The sequence below is a fragment of the Octopus bimaculoides genome, chromosome 3, assembly GCF_001194135.2.
Source record: "Octopus bimaculoides isolate UCB-OBI-ISO-001 chromosome 3, ASM119413v2, whole genome shotgun sequence".
NCBI classification, from domain to species: Eukaryota; Metazoa; Mollusca; class Cephalopoda; order Octopoda; family Octopodidae; genus Octopus; species Octopus bimaculoides.
In genome coordinates this window covers 29,929,546-29,954,858 of record NC_068983.1, presented here as the reverse complement: position 1 = coordinate 29,954,858, position 25,313 = coordinate 29,929,546, and the positions used below count along the sequence as shown (strand labels likewise).

The 25,313-nt window shown below is 33.0% G+C and overlaps 1 protein-coding gene and 1 long non-coding RNA gene across 4 annotated transcripts in view; one reads left to right on the top strand and one right to left on the bottom strand.

The window, feature by feature from the left end:
- The window catches only part of LOC128247273 (uncharacterized), a 76,949-nt gene that overhangs the window by 8,827 nt on the left and 42,809 nt on the right, over window positions 1-25,313 (top strand). The window lies entirely within an intron of this gene.
- The window catches only part of LOC106867283 (ATP-dependent 6-phosphofructokinase), a 50,805-nt gene that overhangs the window by 11,184 nt on the left and 14,308 nt on the right, over window positions 1-25,313 (bottom strand). For all 3 annotated transcript variants that reach the window (XR_001409119.2, XM_014912119.2, XM_052966115.1), the window contains exons 5-21: window positions 24,645-24,810; window positions 23,070-23,114; window positions 20,821-20,929; window positions 20,620-20,715; window positions 18,920-19,012; window positions 18,393-18,518; window positions 17,567-17,631; window positions 15,627-15,702; window positions 15,160-15,306; window positions 13,820-13,890; window positions 12,990-13,080; window positions 12,321-12,473; window positions 10,491-10,655; window positions 9,463-9,527; window positions 8,235-8,449; window positions 7,941-8,046; window positions 6,727-6,841 (exon numbers count right to left, since the gene is read on the bottom strand). Coding sequence is in view for 2 of the 3 variants with exons in the window: in XM_014912119.2 (XP_014767605.1) it covers window positions 6,727-6,841; window positions 7,941-8,046; window positions 8,235-8,449; window positions 9,463-9,527; window positions 10,491-10,655; window positions 12,321-12,473; window positions 12,990-13,080; window positions 13,820-13,890; window positions 15,160-15,306; window positions 15,627-15,702; window positions 17,567-17,631; window positions 18,393-18,518; window positions 18,920-19,012; window positions 20,620-20,715; window positions 20,821-20,929; window positions 23,070-23,114; window positions 24,645-24,810 (1,904 nt within the window). In the remaining variant the exon portion in view is untranslated. The remainder of the gene's footprint in view (window positions 1-6,726; window positions 6,842-7,940; window positions 8,047-8,234; window positions 8,450-9,462; window positions 9,528-10,490; window positions 10,656-12,320; window positions 12,474-12,989; window positions 13,081-13,819; window positions 13,891-15,159; window positions 15,307-15,626; window positions 15,703-17,566; window positions 17,632-18,392; window positions 18,519-18,919; window positions 19,013-20,619; window positions 20,716-20,820; window positions 20,930-23,069; window positions 23,115-24,644; window positions 24,811-25,313) is intronic.

Here is a 25,313-nt window from a genome sequence, read left to right as displayed (position 1 = left end):
ACACACACACATATATATACATATATACACACACACATATATATATATACATATATACACACACACATATATATACATATATACACACACACATATATATATACATATATACACACACACATATATATATACATATATACACACACACACACACACTAATTATTATTATCATTATTATTTTAATCTACATCAAAAGTTTCAGAAATGTCATGTATAAAATTCTTGGCTCTTGGGACACTTTGTAACTTCTATTGATTAATATATATATATATATGTATATATATATATATATAGTGTCATATTTTGAGTTCTAAATATCCTGTTTGTATTATCAAAGCCACACACACACACAAATAATGTCAAGTTTCTGCAGTTCCTTGAATTCCAAGCATTGGTTAGCCCAAGGCTATGATAGACAAGCCCTGTAGGGTAATGTGCAATGAGGTTGGAACTGGAACCACATGGTTGCCAGTAGTTTCAAAGAATAAGAAAAATACCATGAGTGATTAGAAAGTAATAAAGAATAAAAAGAACATGGGCAAGATAGATACAGAGAGCAAGGTGGATTAGAAGGAAAGGGGGGAGAAACTGAAAAGAGAGGAAGAAGCAGAGATAGAAGGAAATTGGAAAGAGAGAGAGAGAGAAGATAAATCAGAGAAGACCCTGAAACTATCAGGTTTCCATTACTTTCAGAAGGAAATACTATTAGAGAGAGTTAAAAATAGACACAGGGTAGTGTATACATAATACCAATATACAGGACACAAAAAGGATACTCTTCTCTAGCAGTATTTCTCTTTGAAGCTATTGTCACCACCAGAGAATACAGTTCTATCCTGAAGTGCTAAAACTGTCATGACATCCAGGTTCACAGCTGATGGGAGACTTCTGTTTCTGTTAATTTTCTTTTGCTCGTTTCCAAATTGTATATATATAATGTGTATGTGTGAGTGGATATGTAATAGAAATGCATAATCCAGTCTACAATAAAGCACCCCCACCACAATTGCCTTCCTGTATTTGTAATTAAGCCCTAACAAATGTGATAAATTAATTTCCTGCTTTGCTTTACCATAACAAAGCTATATCTTATTTTTATTCTTTATTTTCACTTAGCATTATGGTAGAAATGAAGAATAAAATTAGATCTATTAAATTTTGTATATACAGAAATTGTTTTACTAGACTATGAATTGCACAATTAATTAGGAAGAGAATCAGGTGAGATAAGGTGCAGTTTAGCTTTATTCAAGAAAGAGGTACTATTGTTGCTATCTTTCTAGTGAAACAACTGTAGAAGAAATACTTAGCTAGAAGCCCCTGTACTTATCCGTCAATGACCTGGAGAAGGCCTTTGATGGGATTCTACACTATGAAATCTGGAGGGGTATTAAGGGAGCTATGGCCAGATGAAGAGCATGTAGGGACCATACAAACCACGTACAGAGGAGTAGTCATCAAAGTAAGAACTAACAATGAGTTCAGAAATGAATTATACATGCAGGTAGACCACCAGGGCTCAGTCTCAACCCCCAACAGTCTTCCGTTTACTTTAGTCCTCCAAACCAAAGCAGATAAATTTAATGCTGACTATCCACAGAAACTCATGGATGCTGATAACCTAGGTCTTACAGCTCAATTTGTAGAGTTAACCTTTAACACACTGATGGTGAATCATGTTGCTGTACAAGTTTTCTCCCTTGTCACTGCAGACACCTTGTGTCACCTTCAGAGAGGGAGAAAACTTGTACAGCAAGAGGATTCGGCTTCATCATGCGAAAGCTTAAAGAAGTTTCATGTATGGACACAAATCAAAAAGTCAAAGTAAGCAAGAAAAAAAGGACATGACCCCGCGACCATCTGGGAAATGGTCACGCATGATAGACAAAAAAGCAGTATGTAGAAATTTTATATGATAGACCTAATATAAACAATGGATACATGAAAGGTGTAGTGGAATCACAGATTGGTTAATGGAGAAGCTAGACTTTGTATGTTGTAGATGAAATAAGAATATACATGAAATAAATTTCGGCTCTCTAAAACTAGTTGATAACTTTGGTCACTTAGGTGACCTAATATTAGTAGTGGAAGTGGGTGTACAGAATACATAGTAGCTAGGGTAGGAATGGGGTGGAAAAAGTCCAAGGTGTTATTACTTTTGCTCGCAGCAAGAAGTTTCTCTCTCAGCCTGAAGGGCAGATTGCCAAGTGTAGCATTACACGGTAGCAAGATTTGGGCCTTGAATATGGAAGATTTGGGATAGATAGGAAAACAATTGAGTGAACATGCTCCAATGGACATGTAATGAACTAATGAATAACAGAACACAAATGATGAGATGTAGCGTGCAAGAATGATGCATATGGAAGATGCCAGTTATATAAAGATGTACTGGTTGCTTGAAGTGGATAGAACCTTCATTACTTTATCTCACTCGTTCTCTATCCTATTCACTGTAACATGCTGCCTGTGTTATGTGACATAGTATTTAATCTGCATTCAATCCTTCCATCATCTATCACAATGTCTGTGTAATGAGGAAAGGCTTCACATCTGTCTATATTCAGTACCCTCATTCATCATCACCCTTCTCTATTATTAGCCATCTTTCTTTTTCCCCATGTATATATTTCTTACTATTACATGTCTCTAATGTTATCTATCACTTGCTTTCTTTCAGGACATCTTTATTGCTATTCCTTTACACTGACTATGCTGCTTTTACATTCAATCTCCTTACCAACAACCAAAATATAGCTATCACTATTTCTCCTCCATTACCACCTCCGCTATCATCATTTTGCTGTCCCCCCCACCTCACATTCACTCTTTTTCCACCCTCTTAGTCATCACACTCCTTTATCCATACTCTCAGTGATGCTTGCCTTGGAAAAAAACAATATAGAGTAAAGAGGACTCTTAGTTTTCCAGGAAAGAAAGCAATCTCTCCAATGTTGGTGCTGTAGTAAAATGTATCCAGAATGATTTGTAAAGTGATTGGTGAATGAATGAAGACAACATACAATAGAGAGGATTCTAGTCTCAATATCTTTAGTGTTGATGTCATGATAAAATGCATCCAATAAACTCTACAGAGTAGTTGAAATGTGTGAGTGAGATATCCTTTTATCTATCTAGGAAGATGGCAACTCCAAATAATAATAGATTCAGATTGTGAAAACCCATCAAACTCATGCCAAGGTGGATGTAAATATAATGATGATGATAATAGGTTACTTCTGAAAGAAAGATAGTGGTTGGAATGTCTGTAATCATAAGTCCACACAACCAGGTCTGATCTGGGAAGCTAAAAAGCAACAACATAAATCAGACAAAGTATATTTAACTCTTCATTCCTCTTCCTGAGTAGAGTTAATTAGTGATAGTGGTGGAGCTGGTGGTAGTCTAGGGTGCAAAATTGATAGTAAATTCTGCTTTTGATTTGTTGTTATTTAGTCCCTGATGAATAGACTTAAGATCAAAGTATTCCAACCATGATCATCCAATCAACTATAAGATATCTATGACTACATTACCCATTGTACCCTTCCATTTTTAAAATGGTAAGGTGTGAATTCAAGGTGATATTGTATTTTTAGCAGATCAAATAAGTGCAGAGACAGTTCTTGGCTCCCTGCTTTTATTTATGACAAGAGGTAAATTATGTCAGAAATATAATATACAAATGTCTTGCAGCAACTAGAAAATAATGAAATAGATATTTCCAACAAGAACTAGAGATTGATTGAATGAATTTAGAAAGGTATTGGTCAGTTTACGAAGGAGTCATGTTTATATTAAGGAACCATTATAAGAGGCATTCATGAACACATAAGTCTCCATTTTTGATAGTATTTGGTAATTGAAAAAGAGTAGTACAATGATAAGATACTTAAACCATATCATAGGAAGTTAGACTTTACAGAAAATGTTTCAGTATGAAGAAAATTAAACTAAAATCATTGAATTACTTATTATTGTGAACTTAAAATCAAAGAATGGAAAAGCATTTGCATACAAAGATTCAGTTTTTACTGTTAAAAGTGAGAATGATATCAATTGGGATGATATTAATTAAATAAAATCTTGATATTTCAAAATAAATTTGAAAAAAAACCCCCAAAACAAAACAAAAGAAAACGAACAAAAAAAAAAAACAATATTAAAGTGTAAACTTCAGATAATCTGCAACCTGAAAGTATCAAAACAATTTCTACTTGAAATAAGAGTTTTCTATTAACTCCAGTTCTGTAACTTTCTAAAGAAAATAAAAAACAAAACAAGTAAAGAGAAATTAAGTCTACAGTACAGTTGTGATAAGCTGATTTTTGTACGTCATCCTAACTGAAGGAGTGAGAAAGGCTTCTTGAAGAAATTTAAAAATATAAAAGAAACAAACAATAAGATAAAACTTATCAACTTAGAGAATAAAATATTTCATATCTAAGGTTGAAATGTAGATTTATATTATCAAAACATGTCTTCTTTTACCAAATATTCTAAAATTGTTATTGTATATTTTATATTTTAGAGTATATATACCATTACACACTGAATATGAATATAATAGCTTTTACAAATCACATGATTATAAATTCCATCCCTTCTAATACTTAAAGTAAAGCACCTTCAGATTTGATTTGTGCTTAGTCAATAATATTTTGTAGTTCAATAGACTGAAGTAAGATAGGTATATTGATATATTAATAAACATTGATGGATTATACAGGAAGTTTTTAACCTTAATTTTAAAGTCAAAAATTTTTTGATATAACCTAATAGATAAAAGGGGAAAAGATAAAGTGATAGAAAGGGAAAAGTAAAAGGAGAAGCAGTGTATGCTTTTGTAAAGCCTGGATAGGTAATGGCAGTGAAGTTGGGAAAGAAAGAGGCAGCAAGCAGAAATGAGAAGAGAAATATTGAAAGTTTTCAAGAATTGCTTTATTTGTTACAGAATATTTCACAGAAACGGTTTCTCTGATAGAAATCAGATATCAATGGAGCGAATATTTTTTTCTAGATTGAATAATATTCAAGCAAATTAGATTACCTTTCTCCCAGACTAAAATGTTTTCATTCTAATTCTAGATTTAAAAAATATTTCCTCAAAGGTGAAAAAAGGTACAAAATATAAGCTAATGATTAAAATAATTAAAACATAATTTATATCAAATATTATTTCTTATTCTTTTTTTTTTTTTAAGTGATACTGATAATTTCAATTATTTATTTAAATTACAAACTCCTGTTTACTAACAAAACAGTTAACAGCAAACTAACAGAGTATTGTACAGAAATATACATAAAAGATTTGGAATAGATAAAATAAAACAGATCTTTATTGTATTAAACTAATTATAGCCATTAGTTTAGACAAGTAATTATTGTGTGATTTATTAAAAAGGGAAATGATGATGACACCAAATCAGTTTATCATAAAAAACAACTTTCTAGCAGAAAGCTTCCTAAAATTTTGTTCATTCTGCTCATCTTCTATTTTGGCTTTTATTCCTTTTAGAATCGATCACAAAAATCTATTAACAGCTATAACAATATCACAGATAAGCAAGTAACAACTATGTAAAATTAAATATAAGATATGTTTGAAACATTTACTTTTGTTTCTATATAAGTTATTCGTCACGGGTATCAATAAATTAAGCAAGCTAATAAATTTATTTCATTTGATATTAATACATCATTATTCCTAAAGTCAATTTCAAACTTTTAGTCATTTAACACCTTGCAAATTACATTGCTTCTTTTGTTTTTCATCTAAAATCATTTTTGCAAATTTATTCTGATTCATACTATTTGTCAAAAATATCAATTCTCTAAAGAGTTGATGATTAATTTGAAATACTTTGATGCATTTTTAAACAATGCTACAGCGATTATGAAAAAGATCAATGTTAAAAGCATACAAAGTATTCCTATAAGAATTTCATATTCTTAGAATATGTAATTAAGATTTAATTGAAACCAAATTTCATTAAATTATAAAAAATACAAAAATATAAAAAGTAGCATTGTGTTAAAACAAATTGAATTAGAAAATTAACTAAATAATTTATAATTGAAAGACTATTTAAAATGTAACTTAATTTTAAAAAAATTAATAGTTTCTTAACTTAAATAAAACCCTTTTAAATAACATACAAATGAGATCAGCAAAAAGCAAATAGGCAAGGATGAAAATAACAAAACAAGGTTAAAGATGAATACAACTTGGAGGTAAAATTTTGGTTTGGCGATGGAATACTAATAGTTATCAATTTTAAATTCCACTTGTATTTTACTAAGCATTTTAGTAAAATTATCATGAATAAGTTACTTGAAACCAATATGCTTCGAGACAATTTTGATCACTTTTAGAATTAAACACTGCATTATAAATCTACCCCGTTTTGAGACATTTTTCTATAAGAAATTCGAAATAATCTTAAAAAATTGTTAGTAACGTAATTTAAAGGATGTAAACATTATTTGAGGATATAGATAGAATATATATTTTACAATTTGAAAAATATATTTCAAATAAATAGCGTTATTATATTCAAAATTCCAAGTCAATAAAACTATTCTTGATGCTGTAAATCTAAATCAGAAAAATGTTCATGAAGGGGAAAAGCAACAGTTTTCAAACAAAAAATATCCAAAACAAAGATAAATGTCTGATAAATATAGGGAGAAAGGTAACTAAATGTTATCTTCATCTTCTACCTCATCAACACCAGCAGATACAGCTTCTGTGTGATAGGCCACGGTTTCGTGCTTGGCCAAGATTCTCAACAGTGAACGTAGTTTTAGCCACCATTGTTCTTTAGGAATACGTTTCCTAGAATGGGAAGAAAAAAAAGGAAAGATTTTTTAAAAAATTATCAAAATAATTTAAAATTTAAATAATAAAGAGAGCTAAAAACTATTTTCTATTTAATTTTAAAAAAGATTGGTAGTAAATTTTCAAATCTTTCTCAGTGTTTAAATTTTAGATAACTCTTTTTTATCAGATCATAAACTATATTTTTTACACTGGATTTTCAAAGCCAATAATGTTTTAAACGGTAATTTCTTTTTCCAATAAAATTCACTTGAGTAATATCTAGTAACATAGTTCTTATCAAAAATATAGTTACTGAATTCATCTCTCTTACATCCTAAATTCAGTTCCCACTGAAATCCTAGATTTTCCTTTCACGTGCAACTTTTAAATTAAAAGTTACATACACACACACACACACACGTATGTATGTATGTATGTATGTATGTATGTATGTATGTATGTATGTATGTATGTATGTATGTATGTATGTATGTATGTATGTATGTATGTATGTATGTATGTATGTATGTATGTATGTATGTATGTATGTATGTATGTATGTATGTGTGTTAATGTCACCTTGCCTTGATTTCATGAGATAGCACTTGCATGATGGTGACATTCATTTACAGTTGTCTGTCATTTCCAATCTTCTGTGAAAACATGTCTGGTTAAGGGGAATATTACCTTGCTTGGAAACAATCAAGAGTTGGTGATAGAAAGGGCATCTGGCAGCAGAAAATGTACCTCAAAAATTTGATTTGCACCATGCAAGCATGGAAAAGTGGTCATTAAATAATGATGTTAATGATGATTGGTTTTCACCATTTTATAATCCATTGCTCCAACGTCTGTGATGGATTTCACAAATTTAGATATTTGCCTACTATCAGAGTAATTGTACAGCTGAATTTTCATTCTATACATAAGCATGAAGTAAGTGTTCTTGTTAATTCTGCAGATAAGCTTAGATATGTGCTTTACCGAGAGCACATCACAACAGCTGTAGCATATGTTTTAATTGAAGACTAAATGGTTAGATGTTTGGCCCCTTTTACACCCATTGTACAACATTGTAGATGTGTAAAATCAAAGATATATTTTAAACACTTACTCAAAATTAGCATATTGAGTTAGCTCCATGACTGGAGTGAAGCACAAATGACGTTTTTGCATTCCAAGAAGTGTAGCAGTCTCAAGCTGCGAAGTAAAGACAGTTCCTGAAAAGAAGTATAAATTTTAATGAGAAAAGTAGCATACTTGTAAAGCTTAATGTAAATGCAAAATATTTTAGTAAGTTACACTTTGAAATAATAGTCTGAAGGATCAAATTAATATTTACTTATTTTCACAATTCATTAGTCATTCTTTTAAAATATAAAAATTATATCCTTAACAACATAATTACCATCAGGGCGGGTATGTTCTTCAAGTTGTGCAATTAGATGGTCGATAGCTTTGGAAGCCATTTTTGTACCAAAGTTTCTATCAAATGGTGTTGGGACACCTCCTTGCTGCATATGACCCAAGACATTTTTACGAGTTGTAAATACACCTTTGCCTTCTTCAGAGAACAATTGGTAGATGAAATCCGTAGTATAGTTAGAATTAGCATTTTCATTCCTTCAAATACAAGAAGAAAATTTCATTTGGTTTAAATATGCATGAGATTACTTATTTCACAATCTTTGGAAAATCAGAAATTCAAGAATAGCTTTGTTTGTCTTAATCTGCTTTGAAGCAAATAAGTGTTACTAATTTTTATGGTTGAAGAATTGATATAAAGAGCCTTCAATTAGAGAGTGGCTACATAACATGCAAATGTAAAATTTTCAGAAACCATGCTAAGATATTTCATGAGGAAAAATATATACAGGACTCCTGAATCAGATGGTAATCAAAATTGAAATGGGCCAAAATTTTTATACAAATTTAAGTTCACTATATGAAACGTAACTGAAGACGTAGTTTAGTGGTTAGTGTTGCCTTCATGACCAGGTGGCACATTCTTGAGCAGAAAACTTCATTTCACATTGCTCCAGTCTGGTCAACTGAAAATGAGTTCTAGCAAAAGCTGGAAAATTAATCCTACAACAGACTAGTGCCATGTTCAACAGGAAGTATTGTTATCTCAGTCACTTATAGACCATGGAAACTAGGTTAAACCTTATGAGACCCAGGGCTCTTGACAGACTCTATATGGAGAGTAAAACTGAATGCAAATTATGGCTGAAATATTTCTGAAAATGAACAGGGATAGTAGCTACTGAATAAGACAGAATGCTGATTGAAACATTATTCACAGAAAATGAGATAATTATCAATTGCAATATAATAATAATAATCAAATAGCAGTAAAAAATCAGTTCCAATGAAGTATGAACTCTATTATGCCTTTTCTAATTTATTAGTGATATAGACTCACACACAATGAGCCAATATGAATTTTTCTTCTTTCATGCATTACAAAAGAGAACCCACCCAACTAAAAAAAAAAAAAATACAGCACAGCATTATTATTTATTTAAAGAATATTTGCAGCATGTACTTAGTAAGAAATTATGACAAAAATTCAAGTAGGACAATATTGATAATTGTATTTTTAAATAGATCAATTAAAAAAAAAATATCAATACCTCAAAATCAAACCTCTCTGAACTCCAATGTCTTTAATCTTATTCTTTAAATGGAATACATCATTCTGAAAAAAAAAAAGAAAAAAAAAAAGGTATGTAAAAATTAGGTGAGAGGTTATGTAGGTGAAAAGCCATAGTGTTGGGAGTTACAAGACTCATGACTTCCAAGATTTCTAAATAATTTCTGACTGTGAATGAAAAGCAAACTAGAGCGTCAGTTCACCAAGAGTAAACCATTTACTACATTATTTTCTCACTAAGCACAAAACCTTTTTCTCTAAGAGAAAGGCACAGTGCTGAACAAGATATTGTAAACTATCTAAACAGGTGTACAACACCCTGATCTCATTTCTTAATTATCTATACACCTTTTTCAGAATCTATGGCTTTGTATTAGGAATCATTAAGTCAATTCAATCAATTCCCAGAACTTAATCGGCAAAATTTGAACACAGAACTTAATGGGATGTAACTAAATACTGTCTCCCTTTACCTTCTAAGATAATTTCATAATAATTACCAATATCATGTCCACTAATCTGGAAATTAATAAAGCACTATATCAGATTTTCAAATTATTCTTTTCCAACATGATCTGGTTCTTTGTTAGTTTTTGTATAAGTTTATATCTGATAGAGAATAATAAGATTAAGTGTTTGCAGCTATCATAATATAAGCATTTCTAAGATATATCTGATATGTTACCTATCCAAGCAATGCAATAATTACTTATTGGTAAAGTTGATTCTAGACAGAAGCATTGTACTAAAACAACAGATATGAGAGCATGTCTAGTCATTTGGCCAACAACCTACATGCCAACTGCTTGACCAGAGCTGATCTGATGCTGTATAACAATAATCCTGAATTTCTGTAGTTTCACCATAAAATCAATGCAAATTTAATTTAGGTGATTGAGGCAACAAGATTACACAAGAATGGACATTTCTAAGACACATTCAATATAATACTTCTTCAAGCATTTATCATGTATATAAATTAATGGTGGGATAACATCATATGCTTACCCTTAAATCTGTGATGGTCATATTTTCTTCATAGATGTAGGCAGCATCAGCTCCTCCAGCTAACCCAGCCATGGTAGCAAGGTAGCCACAATAGCCACCCATAGTTTCAACAATAAAAACTCTTCTTTTAGTACCTAAAGCTGATTGCTTGATTCGATCACAAATCTAAATTTTTAATAAAAAAAGATAAAAAGACATCTTAAAGCATTGGAACTTGACCAGTAACAAAGAAAAAAGAAGGTGGGAGGCATTCTAAAATGAATTTTAATCATATCTCTCTTGCTTGTCAGGTTGGACATTAGTAGACTAGCTTATTCTGCTAATGCTAAGCAACTGACAAACTGTCTGTGAAACAAGTGAGATACTTGTGAAGGCAAAATAGAGTTCACTTAGCATAGCAGAAAAAAGACCCATTAATAACTTTAGAACAGAAAACAGCAGGTAATTTATAGTGCTATCAATAACGGAATCACCAGGCAATATGTGGTTTAGATCTCAAAGGGTGAGCATGTTACACATCTACCACCTAAAACTGGTTTAAAAGATAGTTCTATTGTGTTTTTCATTTTATCATGGTCATAGGTGGATTTATACAAATTTGGATTTTGCATATTCTTGCAGCATGTGATTTTACTACTGGAGGTTCTTCCTAGAACAGAATATGTGCCTTGCTTATAGGCATCACACAATAATTGTCACATGGTCTAGATATATGACCGTGTTATCAGAAGTTTAGTTGGTTGTCTCACATTCACAATGTCTAAAGATCATCATCATCATCATCGTTTAACGACCGCTTTCCATGCTAGTATGGGTTGGACGATTTGACTGAGGACCGGTGAACCAGATGGCTACATCAGGCTCCAATCTGATTTGGCTGAGTTTCTACAGCTGGATGCCCTTCCTAATGCCATAGATAAAAATAGGCATTATAACATTAATAAGTAGTTAAAAACAGGTCACAGTAGTTAAATGAAGGGTTAAAACCATACCACTCATTTCACTAATATTGCTAATTATAACCACTTGGTTTCCATGCCCATGGAGGGATGATGACTTAAAATCTCACATTAAAAGAAATCATTGGAGTAGTGTTATTTGTTAGTTACCTTTTCTAATGCTGTTTAAATATCTGTTTCAGATAAATAGTCTGAGGGAAGAGATGCCATTTATTATGTCAGTATTTGAAACAAGGCTTAAATCTGTGTACCATCACCTAGGCTACCTGTATTTTAGTTAATCCCTCCATAAGGTCAATGCTCAAGTCCATTTTCAGCAGAATTAAGCTGATAAGCAACATTCTGCTCTTTTTGAAATGAGATCAGTCAATTACAGAAAATTTTGGAGAAAAGTCTGACATGAAATAAGACAATAATGAATTAAGTGTTCTGTCTAACAACCTAATACCATATCCATTACCATTCTACTTTTGCCACTCATCCATAGCATGCTTACCAAATGAGATAATTATTTATAAAGTTATAATTGAATCAAAGTGCCATCTTTGAAGACAATAAATAATTCTTTATGATCAAAAGAGATGGCAGACACATCTCACATGCAATATCTTTACCCCATTCTGAAAAAAAGATGTTACATGTGAGGAGTCTCATTCCCTTTTTTCCTCTAAGGAGCCAAATTCCAGCTGAAGATGGACCTAGAAGGAAATTAACACACTATTTTGCAAAATATGGGACAAGACACTCAAAGACCTAGTTTTTGACAAAAAAAAAAAAAAAAAAAAAAGAAAATCATAATTGAAGAAATACAGAACATGTTTAATATCTTTAAATGAAAAAGAAAATTATTCCATTGCTAAAAATTACTTACGTCAGTAATTTCATTAAGAGCTGTGTCTGCTCCTAAACTAAAATCTGTACCAGGGATATTATTACTGATAGTACAAGGGATAACAATCATCGGAATACAGAATGCTGGAAAACGATAACGTGCTTCGCACAGCTGGACGACACTGTGGTATGCCTGCAAGAAAAAAAAAAAAAGAGAGAGAGAGAGTGAGAAAAGTACATGTAGTCAATGTAAGCACTTTCTTCAAGTCTTTAAAAGTTCCATCTGATTTAATGGTCCATATCAAGTTATCAACAACTGAAATTAAAATTCCTTATTTTAATGCTCATCAAATGCTTAGATAGATTATAACCATATCAGTGACCACTAACGCTAGAGGTAAAATTAATGGGTGGCATAATTGATCATCTACATTCATGCAACACAACAAATACCAGTTATATATATATATATTGAGAGAAAGAGTGAGAAAGTTTAAAAAATTAAAAATTTTGAGTTTAATACTCAAGATTGAGAAAACAAAATTTTCAAGATAACACCAAATTCCAAAAGTATAATCCTTTCCAGTAGCAAAAGTGCATATTATTGTCATAATTTGAATTAAATTTTTGTACAAAAAACTGCCCATAATAATAGGATAATGTAAGAATATTGATTATAAATAGTGTATAATGTAGCATAAAATTTTACCTCAAAGCCACCAATAACACATAGACCATGTATTTTGTGTTTGATAAATTTGGCAGCAATTTTCTCAAGGCCAATTTTCCCAGCAATCATTCTAAAATTAAAAAAAAATTTTTTAAGAATTCATGCTCATGTAATTTTCATCATAAAATCATGCTAAAATTACTTCTAACTTAAAAATGAAAAATTTGAAACAGTTTTTTTTCAGTTACACTTAGTGCAAAATTCGCTTTAAGATTTCCTTCTTAAGAATTGATTAAATTTTAAAGCAGGAAAACTTGCAAGTCTTTAAAAGTAGAAAAAAAAAATGTTTAAGAAATCTTTTATAGTGAATGCAGCTCTCCTAATCAACACTTAACCAATAAAAGGAGGCCATAATCCTTATTTTAACATCTTATTTTCCACTTCAGCAAAAATTGAAAATAGTTCAGCGATACACATTTAATCCATACAATTTCATTTGATGAAACCCAGCATTATCAGGCCAGCCTAACAACTTCATCTCAAATATTTCTCACTTAACTTTTATTACATTTACATTTCTCTAGTATCGGTCACTTCTCATTTAATATGTATCATCCGTTTGTATTCAATGCACATACTACTACAATGGCCTCTTACACTGAATGCATGCTAAATTCATTAAATGAATTTAGCATGCATAACAAGCTTGTTAAATTTATGTTTGATCTTCCTTGTAAGTTAACACTACATGTAACGATTCAAAAGATTTGCTGAAAATTAATTACACCAAATTCTGTTCTGTTTTGTTTTATACTAAAACAAATAAAATACGGTGATAGAAAAAAAGAAAAACATCAATTTGTAATTACTTTTTGGTACCCAATAAGGATCCACCTTTGCTGGTCCAACTTCGCACATCTTCCCAAGCTACGGGAGTCACCTGCAATCAATTATTAATATAGGTATCATCAATAAAGCTATTAATATATTTTCCATTTTGTCAAAGATGAGCTTACAAATTGTTTCCTGTTCACATTATTTTCTCAAATCTTTCAAAATCCTTTGTTATCTACAGTTTTTCCCCAATCTATATTTATTTACGTGGTAAAATTATCTTATTTTTATATCCCATGCATCAGGATTCCCTGCATTATTTCCTTATTCTTAATTTAATCCAACCCCAAGATTTACATTGTAAGTCTATTGCTTACTGTTTCAGTCTCTTATCTTCAATATAAATGTTTAGCGACGATTTATAAAGGGAAGTATTTGCAATAACGTAAAGAAAAGGGAATACAATTTTTAGAAAGAATCAATAGAATTGAGAGATCAACCTTGATAAAGCAGACTTGTAACCAAAAGCATTCTCACCATGACCAATCTGTCTTAATTTTTTTTCTTTCAGGTAGCTTATCTAGGACTACATTATGTTCTGTAACCTTCCTTTTTTCAGAAGGTAAGGTGAGATTTGAGGGAGATTTAATTACTATTGCTACTTCTAACAAATCAAGCAAACTTACAGAGGTTCCCTCAGTTGTTTCAGATCAGATTTATAGCATCAGCTATAATCCTGACAAGTAGAAGATACTGAAGACTATGGAGTGTGAGCATTAATTCATAATTTAACTCAAATGTGTATATATATTTAGTAATCCAAATTAATCCGTATCCAATCAAGTATAATAACAGTCACCTAAGATTGTAGAGTCACCTATAACATTTAAGCCTTGTCTCAGCAAAATACTCTCTGTAAAATTTTAACTGTTTAGTTTATCATTTCCTTATCTGATTTTTGATGAACTGATCAGAAATAAAATTTTTAAATAAAATTTTTTAATTTTTTTTTTTTCTCACCCTTCCAAAGCCTAGCCAGGCTCATGGGCCCAGTTTCCCAGTTTCTATGGCGTATGTGTTCCCCAGCTGGACAGGACGCCAGTCCATCGCAGTGTTACTCATTTTTGCCAGCTGAGTGGACTGGAGCAATGTGAAATGAAGTGTTTTGCTCAAGAACACAACGCATCGCCCAGTCCAGGAATTGAAACTACAATCTTACGATCATGATGCTGACACTCTAACCACTAAGCTACACACCTCCACTAAAAATTAAATTGTAAAATTATAATTCATTATGTTAAAACTTAAGATTTACTGATATAATTTATGTTTCAAAACTGCAAACAAATGGAGAAATATATGATTAAATACTTACATTATCGTTCAGCAAACCATCAAAACTGTCATGGATTGCCAGGATATTATATCCCTTAGTAATACCAAGGCGAACAAAAGATCTCATTGCAGCATTCATACCACATGCAGGTGCACCAATATTCATAAGAGCTAAGTTTTTAGTATCCTGTAACAATAACAAAAGTGACAAATTAGTATTTGCTGATAGCAATTAATTTATAATATATGCAGCAAAGATTTATATTTAGGAGATAATCAATTAGAAAGAGGTACAGATGCTAAAGTTGGATTGAAAGTTGATAGGTGGCTTAATTTTGTACAAGGTCTTTAAGGAAATGCCTTAAAGATTGTTCAAGACATTAAGAAAAGAAGGATTGTCTTAGAAGTTGTGAGAAATAACTGAATTCGTTAACATAGCACTTCTGCTAAAACATTACACATAAAAAAAAAAGAACAACTAATACTACAAAAGCAAAGTAATCTTACCCCAACAGAAGAACGAGAGCTTGGTGGACGCAACTTGGTTAATTTTCTATACGTCAGCAAGTTGTTTAAGAAACTTCTACAAACGGGAAACAGAAAAAACAAGAAAACATGGAAAATTAAGTTTAAAAAATTATAAATTTCAATTACTCCTAAAATTGCATTAAATACATTTCCTCATTCTAATTCATACACTAAACTATCAGAATGCTCAGAATTACATACAAACATTTCAAATCTATTTCATTCTCTTAATGAAATTCAGATCATATCCAGAAATTGACAATTACAAAACACATCTACTTTTTCTACAGTTAAATACAAACTAAATACGTGTTACGAGCATGGTTTATGTATATATTTATATTCTAGGCATAATTAAACCACACTGTTGCTATGTGGTTAAGTCCAACTGTGAGACATCTTGGTAAGTAAGCTTTATTGTAACTGCAGGTTAATTAATGTCTTATGTTGGAGTTTAACAGACAGAAACTGCAGGAAGTTTGTTGTGTCTGTGGGTGAGGGAGGAATAAGAGGGCAGGAATGACTGTGTGGTTAAGGAGTTTACTTCCCAACCATATATTTTATGGTTAAGTACTATGTTGTGCATCCAAATGTGTTGCATCAATCCCACCCATAAAGGACAATTGCCAGAAGGGTTGAAACGATTGTCATACTGAATATAGACTAATGCTAAAATCCATCATCTACTTCATTCATTGATTATTATTATCTCAACTAACACTGGAATTCCTGAAATAGATCCAGCAGAAATATACCCCCAACTGTGAATGGGCTTTACTCACACTAACTGACATATACCCATTAGTCCTAAAAATTACATATATACATATATATATATATATATCATCATCATCATCATTGTCATCGTTTAACGTCCGCTTTCCATGCTAGCATGGGTTGAACGATTTGACTGAGGACTGGTGAACCAGATGGCTACACCAGGCTCCAATCTGATTTGGCAGAGTTTCTACAGCTGGATGCCCTTCCTAACGCCAACCACTCCGAGAGTGTAGTGGGTGCCTTTATGTGCCACCGGCACGAGGGCCAGTCAGGCGGGTACTGGCAACGGCCACGCTCGAAATGGTGTATTTTACGTGCCACCTGCACAAGGGCCAGTCCAGGGGCACTGGCAACGATCTCGCTCGGATGTCTTACTAGCAAAGGCCACGCTCAAAATGGTGTATTATGTGCCACCTGCACAGGAGCCAGTCCATCGGCACTGGCAACGATCTCGCTCGAATGACTTTTCACGTGCCAGGAAAGCGACGTTGATAACGATCACGCTGGTGCTATTTACCTGCCACCGGCATGGAAGCCAGACAACTGCTCTGGCAACGATCACACTCGGACGGTGCTCTTAGTGCTCCACTGGTACAAGTGCCATCATGATTTCGCTTTCGCTTGCCTCAACAGGTCTTCGCAAGCCAAGTTTAGTGTTCATACATACACACTTGAACAAGTTAAATTTTGAAGAAGCAATTGTTTTTGCAGCTAACCACCTAGCCATGAAGAGTTGTGTACCTTATTATGGGAGACAATGATTGTGATAGGATTTGAACTTCTAAAAGCTATGTGGTCACTCGTCCAGCAGCTTAATTTCACAGCCATTAATACTTTTAGGATTTCTGTGATCAGAATTAAATTATCTCAGAATTTAAAACAATTTGAGATATACAACTCTTTCTATGTTATAGAAATGCCCTTTTATATGTTTAATTATTTCACATTTTTTCTTTAAATTATTAAAATTTGGTATTCTTTTTAAGGCTTCAATAAATTTTTACATTTTGTTAAGTTATATCAATTAACTTTTTTTTCTTCAATATCTTACAAAAACTATGCTATTAATTTATGTCAAGGTTTAACCAATCACAAGCATTTTTCCCCAAATAATTTTACAGTATCAAATGATTTAATACCTTCCTCTCAATCTAACAGCTTCATCAAAATTTTTTTCATCCATAGCCTTTTGAACAGCTTGAGTCTGAAAAATAAAAAGTTAAAATATATAGAAATTAGGATTCTTTTACAAAATAAATATTAGTTGCTATTTCTATTGTTTTTGAATGAATATACCAAAAATTAAACCTCAATAAATAATGAAATAGTGTTTGATGTATAAGTAAAAAGTTTCTTGAAATGACTTTTACAAGAGACCATAACTGAGATTAAATGTGCTTAACTACTCTGCAGTCATAAATTGAAACCTTACTCTCTCTTTACTCTTTTACTTGTTTCGGTCATTTGACTGCGGCCATGCTGGAGCACCGTTTTTAGTCAAGCAAATCGACCTTAGGACTTATTCTTTGTAAGCCTAGTACTTATTCTATCAGTCTCTTTTTGCCGAACCGCTAAGTTACAGGGACGTAAACACACCAGCATCGGTTGTCAAGCGATGGTAGTGGTGGGGGGACAAACACAGACACACAAACACACACATATATATATACAACGGGTTTCCTTCAGTTTCCATCTACCAAGTCCACTCACAAGGCTTTGGTTGGCCTGAGGCTATAGTAGAAGACACTTGCCCAAGGTGTCACGCAGTGGGGCTGAACTCGGAATCATGTGGTTGGGAGCAAGCTCCTTACTACACAGCTACACTGGCACCAATAAAATTTTTTTCATCTATAATTGTTTTAATACCTAATAAGACTAATACAAACTGTTGAATAACGTAATTTCATTATTATATGGATAACATTTTATTCAGCAATTAGATACACTTGTAATTATGAAACTCACCCGTTCAACACATTCCAAAAGTGGGACTCGAACAGTCTGGTTACCTTCAAGAGATACAACACAGGCGGGAGTATCTGGAGTTGCTTCCATTAAGGCTAAAACTGCCTCTGCACCCATTCTAGAGCCCTACAAAGATAGACAATGATTAGCATATATATATTTTAAAACCTCTTTAAACAACAGAACAGATACTTCTACTGTGGTGTAGCTAGTAACATATTTAATTTATGAGTTTAAAACTAAATTTTTACAAAAAAAAGAAAAAAAAAAAAAAAAAAAAAAAAAGACAATTAGATTTCAAAGTAGTACTTGTGGAAACTTGGTTATATAACATAATAAACTTATGAATGTAAAATAATTGAATTCCATTAAGGTTGCTTAAAATACTTTTTATAAATCATGTAAATTGAAATAGTTGAAAAAAAAAAAAGAGAGAGAGAGAAATGTTAAATATTTCAAATATCTAAGATTTAATAACAGTATATCAAAATAGTTCAGTCAAAAATGAAAACAAGCAAATTTCTTACCAATATACGATCAAATGCAGATGGTTTACCACCTCTCTGTACATGACCAAGAACAGTTACTCTGGTATCATATTTAAGCCGTTCAGATATCAACTAAAAAATAATGTACAAAACAATATTTATGGATTGATAATTCCATCAAGGTATGTAAGCATATATAGATGTGCATGTAAGTTTATAAGTGAATGCTTGTTTCACTGGTTTTCTCTTGTACTATTTTTATGCTCCTTTTTATTATAAGGGTTTTAAGAGTTGTGGCTACCATTCATAGGTACTCACAGTAAACTATTACTCAGTGATTTGGAATATATATTATATGTATGGCACCATCTGAAAAAACATTCGAGCGAGATCGTTGCCAGTGCCGATGGACTGGCTCCTGTGCAGGTGACACATAAAATACACCATTTTGAGCATGGCCGTCGCCAGTACCTGCCTGACTGGCCCTCGTGCCGGTGGCACGTAAACGCACCCACTACACTCTCAGAGTTGTTGGCGTTAGGGAGGGCATCCAGCTGTAGAAACTCTGCCAAATCAGATTGGAGCCTGGTGTCACCTCCTGGTCCACCAGTCCTCAATCAAATCGTCCAACCCATGCTAGCATGGAAAGCGGACGTTAAACGATGATGATGATATATATATTTATATATATACAATTTTTTGAGGAGTGACCAAATGATACAATACATTAGATAAGCCCCGGTTCAGTTAACTTCAGAACACTTGGGGTATTATGAAATCTGGAGCTAGCTGTGCCAGACTGCTTTTTACACATGAAGAAATGACTGACGGTCTCTCTAAAAATATACAAGGAAATTTCATTTAAGCTGGGCTATCAGAGGATATGTACAAACTAGCAGTGACTTGATATTATAGTGATTTTACACTTCAGCCCATAATAGCATGGAACAAAAAAAAAAAAAAATGAAGAGTGTTATTGAAAATGTGAAGCAGTATATGTATCCATATGGTTTATGAATTATTGGACATTTAGTTGAGAGGAAATCCAATGAAAACAGACATGGACAATAAATAACAGTATATCTCACTCGTTTAGATTTCTTCACTTTGAAAAATGTTCCCTTTTTTAATAAATTAGGAGGCATATTAATTGGTTATATTATAAAATGTGTGTGTGTGTGGGTGGGTGGAGTTGGGTTATTGAGAGATAGACAGTCCCAAGCAAGATAAAATATCAAGGACATAGTATACTTAAAATCCTGTAAGCTTTCCTAGGGTTATTTAATGGAATGCTAGCTACTGTTTAGTGTTGTATACATGCACCCATGTGTGCATGCCTGTATACAACACACACACACAGTTTAGAGAACTCTTTAGAAATGCAAATTACAGAGTGACTTCACTACTGTAGATGCCATGAAATAAAGCATCCAGTACACTTAGTAAAGTGGTTGGTTTTAGGTAGAGCATCCATCCATAGAAACTAAAGCAGGCACTGAAGCATGATGCAGTCCTTCAACTCATTGCATCTTGTCAAACCCTCTAACAAATGGAAGATGGATACAAATGATGATGAAAATTATGGTGATGATAGATATGCCTTCATTTTAACATATATTGTTGCATCACTGAACCTAAAATATTTAGGAATAAAAAGAAACTTATCTGCTATTGGATTATAATTTTAAGAGTCAAGTACTAATAAAGTTGGAATAACATCCAATATTGTTAATCTTTACCTTCTTCACCATGTCTCCTGTTATGGGATTACCCTCTCGGTCAATTGCACCTTCAGCTACAATGATGATGTTCAGCCTTTGACCAAGTGTCCTCTCCTAAAATAAGAAATGTAGATAAAATTTTTAAAATGTTAAAAAAAAAAAAATTATCTTTAATATAATCATTTAATTCCAAAATGATTCTGAAAATATTCAACTTACAACAGCTAATTTGTTGCAAAGAACATCTTGCCAACCTTGCTCTGGGGGCCATTCAGGAATGAAAACCCAATCAGCCTCACTCGCCAAAGCAGCAACTAAGGCTAAATAGCTGGAAAGAAAATTTGATATTTCTATTGACATCAACAATTATATGCTTTTATTTGAAATCAGTTTTATCATAGATATCTAATATGAATGTGTTGGATTCCCTAAAGATAATTTTAGAGGTTAGTCATAGTCCTGTATCCACCCAAGGCAAAGAACATTATTCAATTGGTCACAGTCTTCCAAGGGTAGAAACAGATACCAGTTTGTTTTTATTGTGGATATGTAACAGAAAACCCTTTTTTGCTTTTAATTATTCCAGATTTACTTTTTTTAATTGTAATTTTTTATTTCCATTAAACAAGTTTTCCAAATTTTGATATTTCAAAAGTAAAATATAGTTTATTTTTGAATAGCAAATAATTAGAATCAAGTTCATTTGCCCAATCTTAACTTGTAAATGTATGAAGTAAACAGGGCAAAAACACCCAAAACTGTAAACATAAAAAGTATGCACAATGACATTAAATTTATGAAGCCATTCCTTCCCAGAGTTGCAATCCACTGAATTTCCTCCCCTACCAGTATTTTCTTTGAGGATGGTGCCATACATAAATTCAAACCGAACACGAACAACATGAAATCTCAGAGTTACCCAACCCACAAATACAATGAACACTCGTCCCTCCCTTTTATCTGGATTTTGCATTAGGAAGAATGATCAGTAAGTAAGAAAAACAGAGTGATGGGGAGAAAGAGCAAGGTAGACAGATGTAGACAAAAAATATATATGTATGTAGACAATTTCTATTAAAAGAAAACTTATAAATCTCAAATCACAAAAGAAAAAAAAAAAGAAAAAACTACAGCCAGAGGAGTAGCAAAACTGTAAATTTAATTAATGCTGTTTTGTTTTTATTTGAATACTTTTAAAGTTATCATAAAATTGATGATGAAGCAAATACAAATAATTACAACATAAAATATTGATTACATTTCTTAAATGTCAATTAGATAAATTAGACAAGGCAAGTAATGAGCATTTCTTTGTGAGTGCACATGCATGTGTGACCACCAGGCACACTGTTAGTTATGATGACAAGTGCTCCAGTCGGTTTAGTTAACTAAAGAGCTTGCTCATGAAATTAATGTGCAAGTGACATGTGTGCCCTCAATGTAGTTCTTAGGGAGATTCAATGTGATACAGAATGCAACAAGGCAGGACCCTAGAATTACAGGTACAACTCGTTTTGTGAGTTGAGTGGACAGGAGGAACCTGAAATAAAGTGCCTTGCTCAACAACACTATGCATTGCTGGGAATCACACTCATGACCTTACAGTCGAGAGTCGAATATGCCTAGCCACTAAACCATGTGCCTTCACGCGCGCGCGCGTGCGTGCGTGCGTGCGTGTGTGTGCGTGCGTAAAACAGATCTTAGTCAAGCTTTCCAACCATGGCTGTTTAGTTGTTCAATCAACTATACTACCAGGTTCATGGAATTAGCATGAAAGTTGGTAGGCTTCAACACAGTTTCCATCTCCTTGATTTAACTTACAAGTTACCAATCAGCTTGAGGCTATAAAAAATTATACTTGCCCAAAGTACCACACAGTGGAATCAAAAAGAAGTCATGATTGTGAAGTAAAACTTCTTAAACTTTTAATCATACTGCAACTACCTAAATATATGTGTGTGTGTGTGTGTGTGTGTGTGTGTGCGTGTGCGTGTGCGTGTGTGTGCATGCACGTATGTACATAAATCTATTTTATCAATGTATATAAATGTAAGTTGTAAACATGGGCACGAAAACTTATAAAAATATTCTAATCAAGTTTCATAGAAACTTCCCTGCTACTCTTGCCAATGATATGAACTTGTGATTTAAAATGACATTAACTTGTGATTAACCTATTGGAAGTATATATAACCAACAATGCTATCTTCTTCACAAAATGACATGAAATATATAATTACAAAATAACTGATTAGCTGAAAATGAGATTTTTATGCTAGGCATCTTCTGGTAATACGCCTAACATAGGTGCAGTTCAAACATTATTTTCTGACATTTTAACTGAAACTCATCACTATTACATATAGCATTGATAGCTTCTATAAATAAATCTATACAAGACCAAATATACAGATATAATCATATTAGTTCCAAATGTTTTTAAAAAATACCAAATGAGAATTACTTACCCACAATGTCGACCCATCACTTCCATAACGAAGCATCTCTGATGGCTACAATAAAAGAAATAAAGTTAATCAATGGGGGAAAAAAAAAAAAAAACTCACTGTATTTTCAGGCATACAAGCTGATGTAGAATGTAGTGTAAACATTCAAACAACATCACTATCTTTCCAAATCCTGATATATTTCACATGGAATTTTTGGTCTGCCAAAGTCATACATTTATATAAAAGAGAGATTCTGTCCGTTTGTGTATTTGTTTGTCCCATAAAATGAAACTAAATGGTTCAAGGGAGGCAACACTAATTGTGCACAAACCTATGATGAACTGCATTGAGGCAAATATTCTCACTGGTTGTGGTAAACGTGACACTGTCTTCGTTCTTCACATACCAGTTATGCGAATGGGACATCTAATGTCCCATTCAAATTTAAGCCCTTACAGTTTCCTATCCTACTTTCTTTTGCCATGAGCTTTAATAAAAGTCAGGACCAAACACTAAAAGTTGCTGGATTGCAACTTGAAGAACAAACAGAAGTTTGCATATGAAAGCCATCTTTTTTTCTACTTAAATTATTACGTCTTTTTCTTATATAATACACACATCATACAGGATGAGTAAACCTAAATCTGACTGACAGGACACAGCATTTGTAATTTCATTGGACTATTACTTACCATTGTCATGCCTTCAGTTCCTGTAATATAGCGCTGAAATTTCAGCACTAACACTGACAGGACACAGCATTTGTAATATCATTTCACTATTACTCACTGATATTCCTAATAAAAACAAAATGTCTACTAAAAAAAGACCGCCAAAAAACGAAAACCAAAAAAATGCACGACGTGCAATGCTTTTTCTATATGAACAGTGATGTTCCACTTGATCTGCAGCCTTTTCAGTGCCGTCGCAGTCAACTGGATTCCGTGAAGCTATCCTTCCTTCTATATGATATACCAATTTTTCTAACTTCTCAGCCCAAGAAACAGTAAAATTAATTACCTGATCAACAACAGGTATTACTGCTAGTCATGTTGTTGGCACTCCGTCACTTACAACGTCGAGGGTTCCAGTTGATCCGATCAACGAAACAGCCTGCTCGTGAAATTAACGTGCAAGTGACTGAGCACTCCACAGACACGTGTACCCATAACGTAGTTCTCGGGGATATTCAGCGTGACAAAGCTGCCCCTTTGAATTACAGGCACAACAGAAACAGGAAGTAAGAGTGAGAGAAAGTTGTGGTGGAAGAGTACAGCAGGGTTCGCCACCATCCCCTGCCGGAGCCTTGTGGAGCTTTTAGGTGTTTTTGCTCAATAAACACTCACAACGCCCGGTCTGGGAATCGAAACCGCGATCCTTTGACTGCGAGTCCGCTGCCCTAACTACTGGGCCATTGCGCCTCCACTGCTAGTCATGGTATATAAGTTAACCTATATTTTTCTGGCTGCAAATTTTGGTCTGCAAAATTCAACTTGTATGCCAGAAAATACTGTAATACAGTATACAATTATGTTCTTCTTTAAATATTCCCAAGCAATAATAGGATGTGAAAGCTGTAAAATAATATTTTACCTCGATGCAGTAGTTGCAATAGCATCAATAGCCTCCATAATTCTATGCAAGGCTGAATCTGTACCAATTGTCATGTCAGTTCCACAAAAGTCATTGTCAATAGAACCAACCATGCCAGCAATGTTAAGATGCTTACATGATTCCATACGATCTTTAGTAATATGACCTGTTAATAAATCATATATAAAATGTAAGCCATAATATAATTACAGGTACTGAACATAAACACACACACTACATTATATACACATATTATATATACTCTTTACTCTCTTTTACTTATTTCAGTCATTTGACTGCAGCCATCCTGGGGCACCACCTTTTTTAGTCGAGCAAATCAACCCCAGGACTTACTTGTTGTAAGCCTAGAACTTATTCTATTGGTTTCTTTTTGCCGAACCACTAAGTTATGGGGACATAAACACACCAGCCTCGGTTGTCAAGCAAAAGTTGGGGGAACAAACACAGACACACAAACATATACACACATACATATATACGATGGGCTTCTTTCAGTTTCCGTCTACCAAATCCACTCACAAGGCTTTGGTCGGCCCGAGGCTATAGTAGAAGACACTTGCTCAAGGTGTCACGCAGTGGGACTGAACCCAGAACCATGTGGTTGGTAAGCAAGCTACTTACCACACAGCCACTCCTGTGCCTATATAT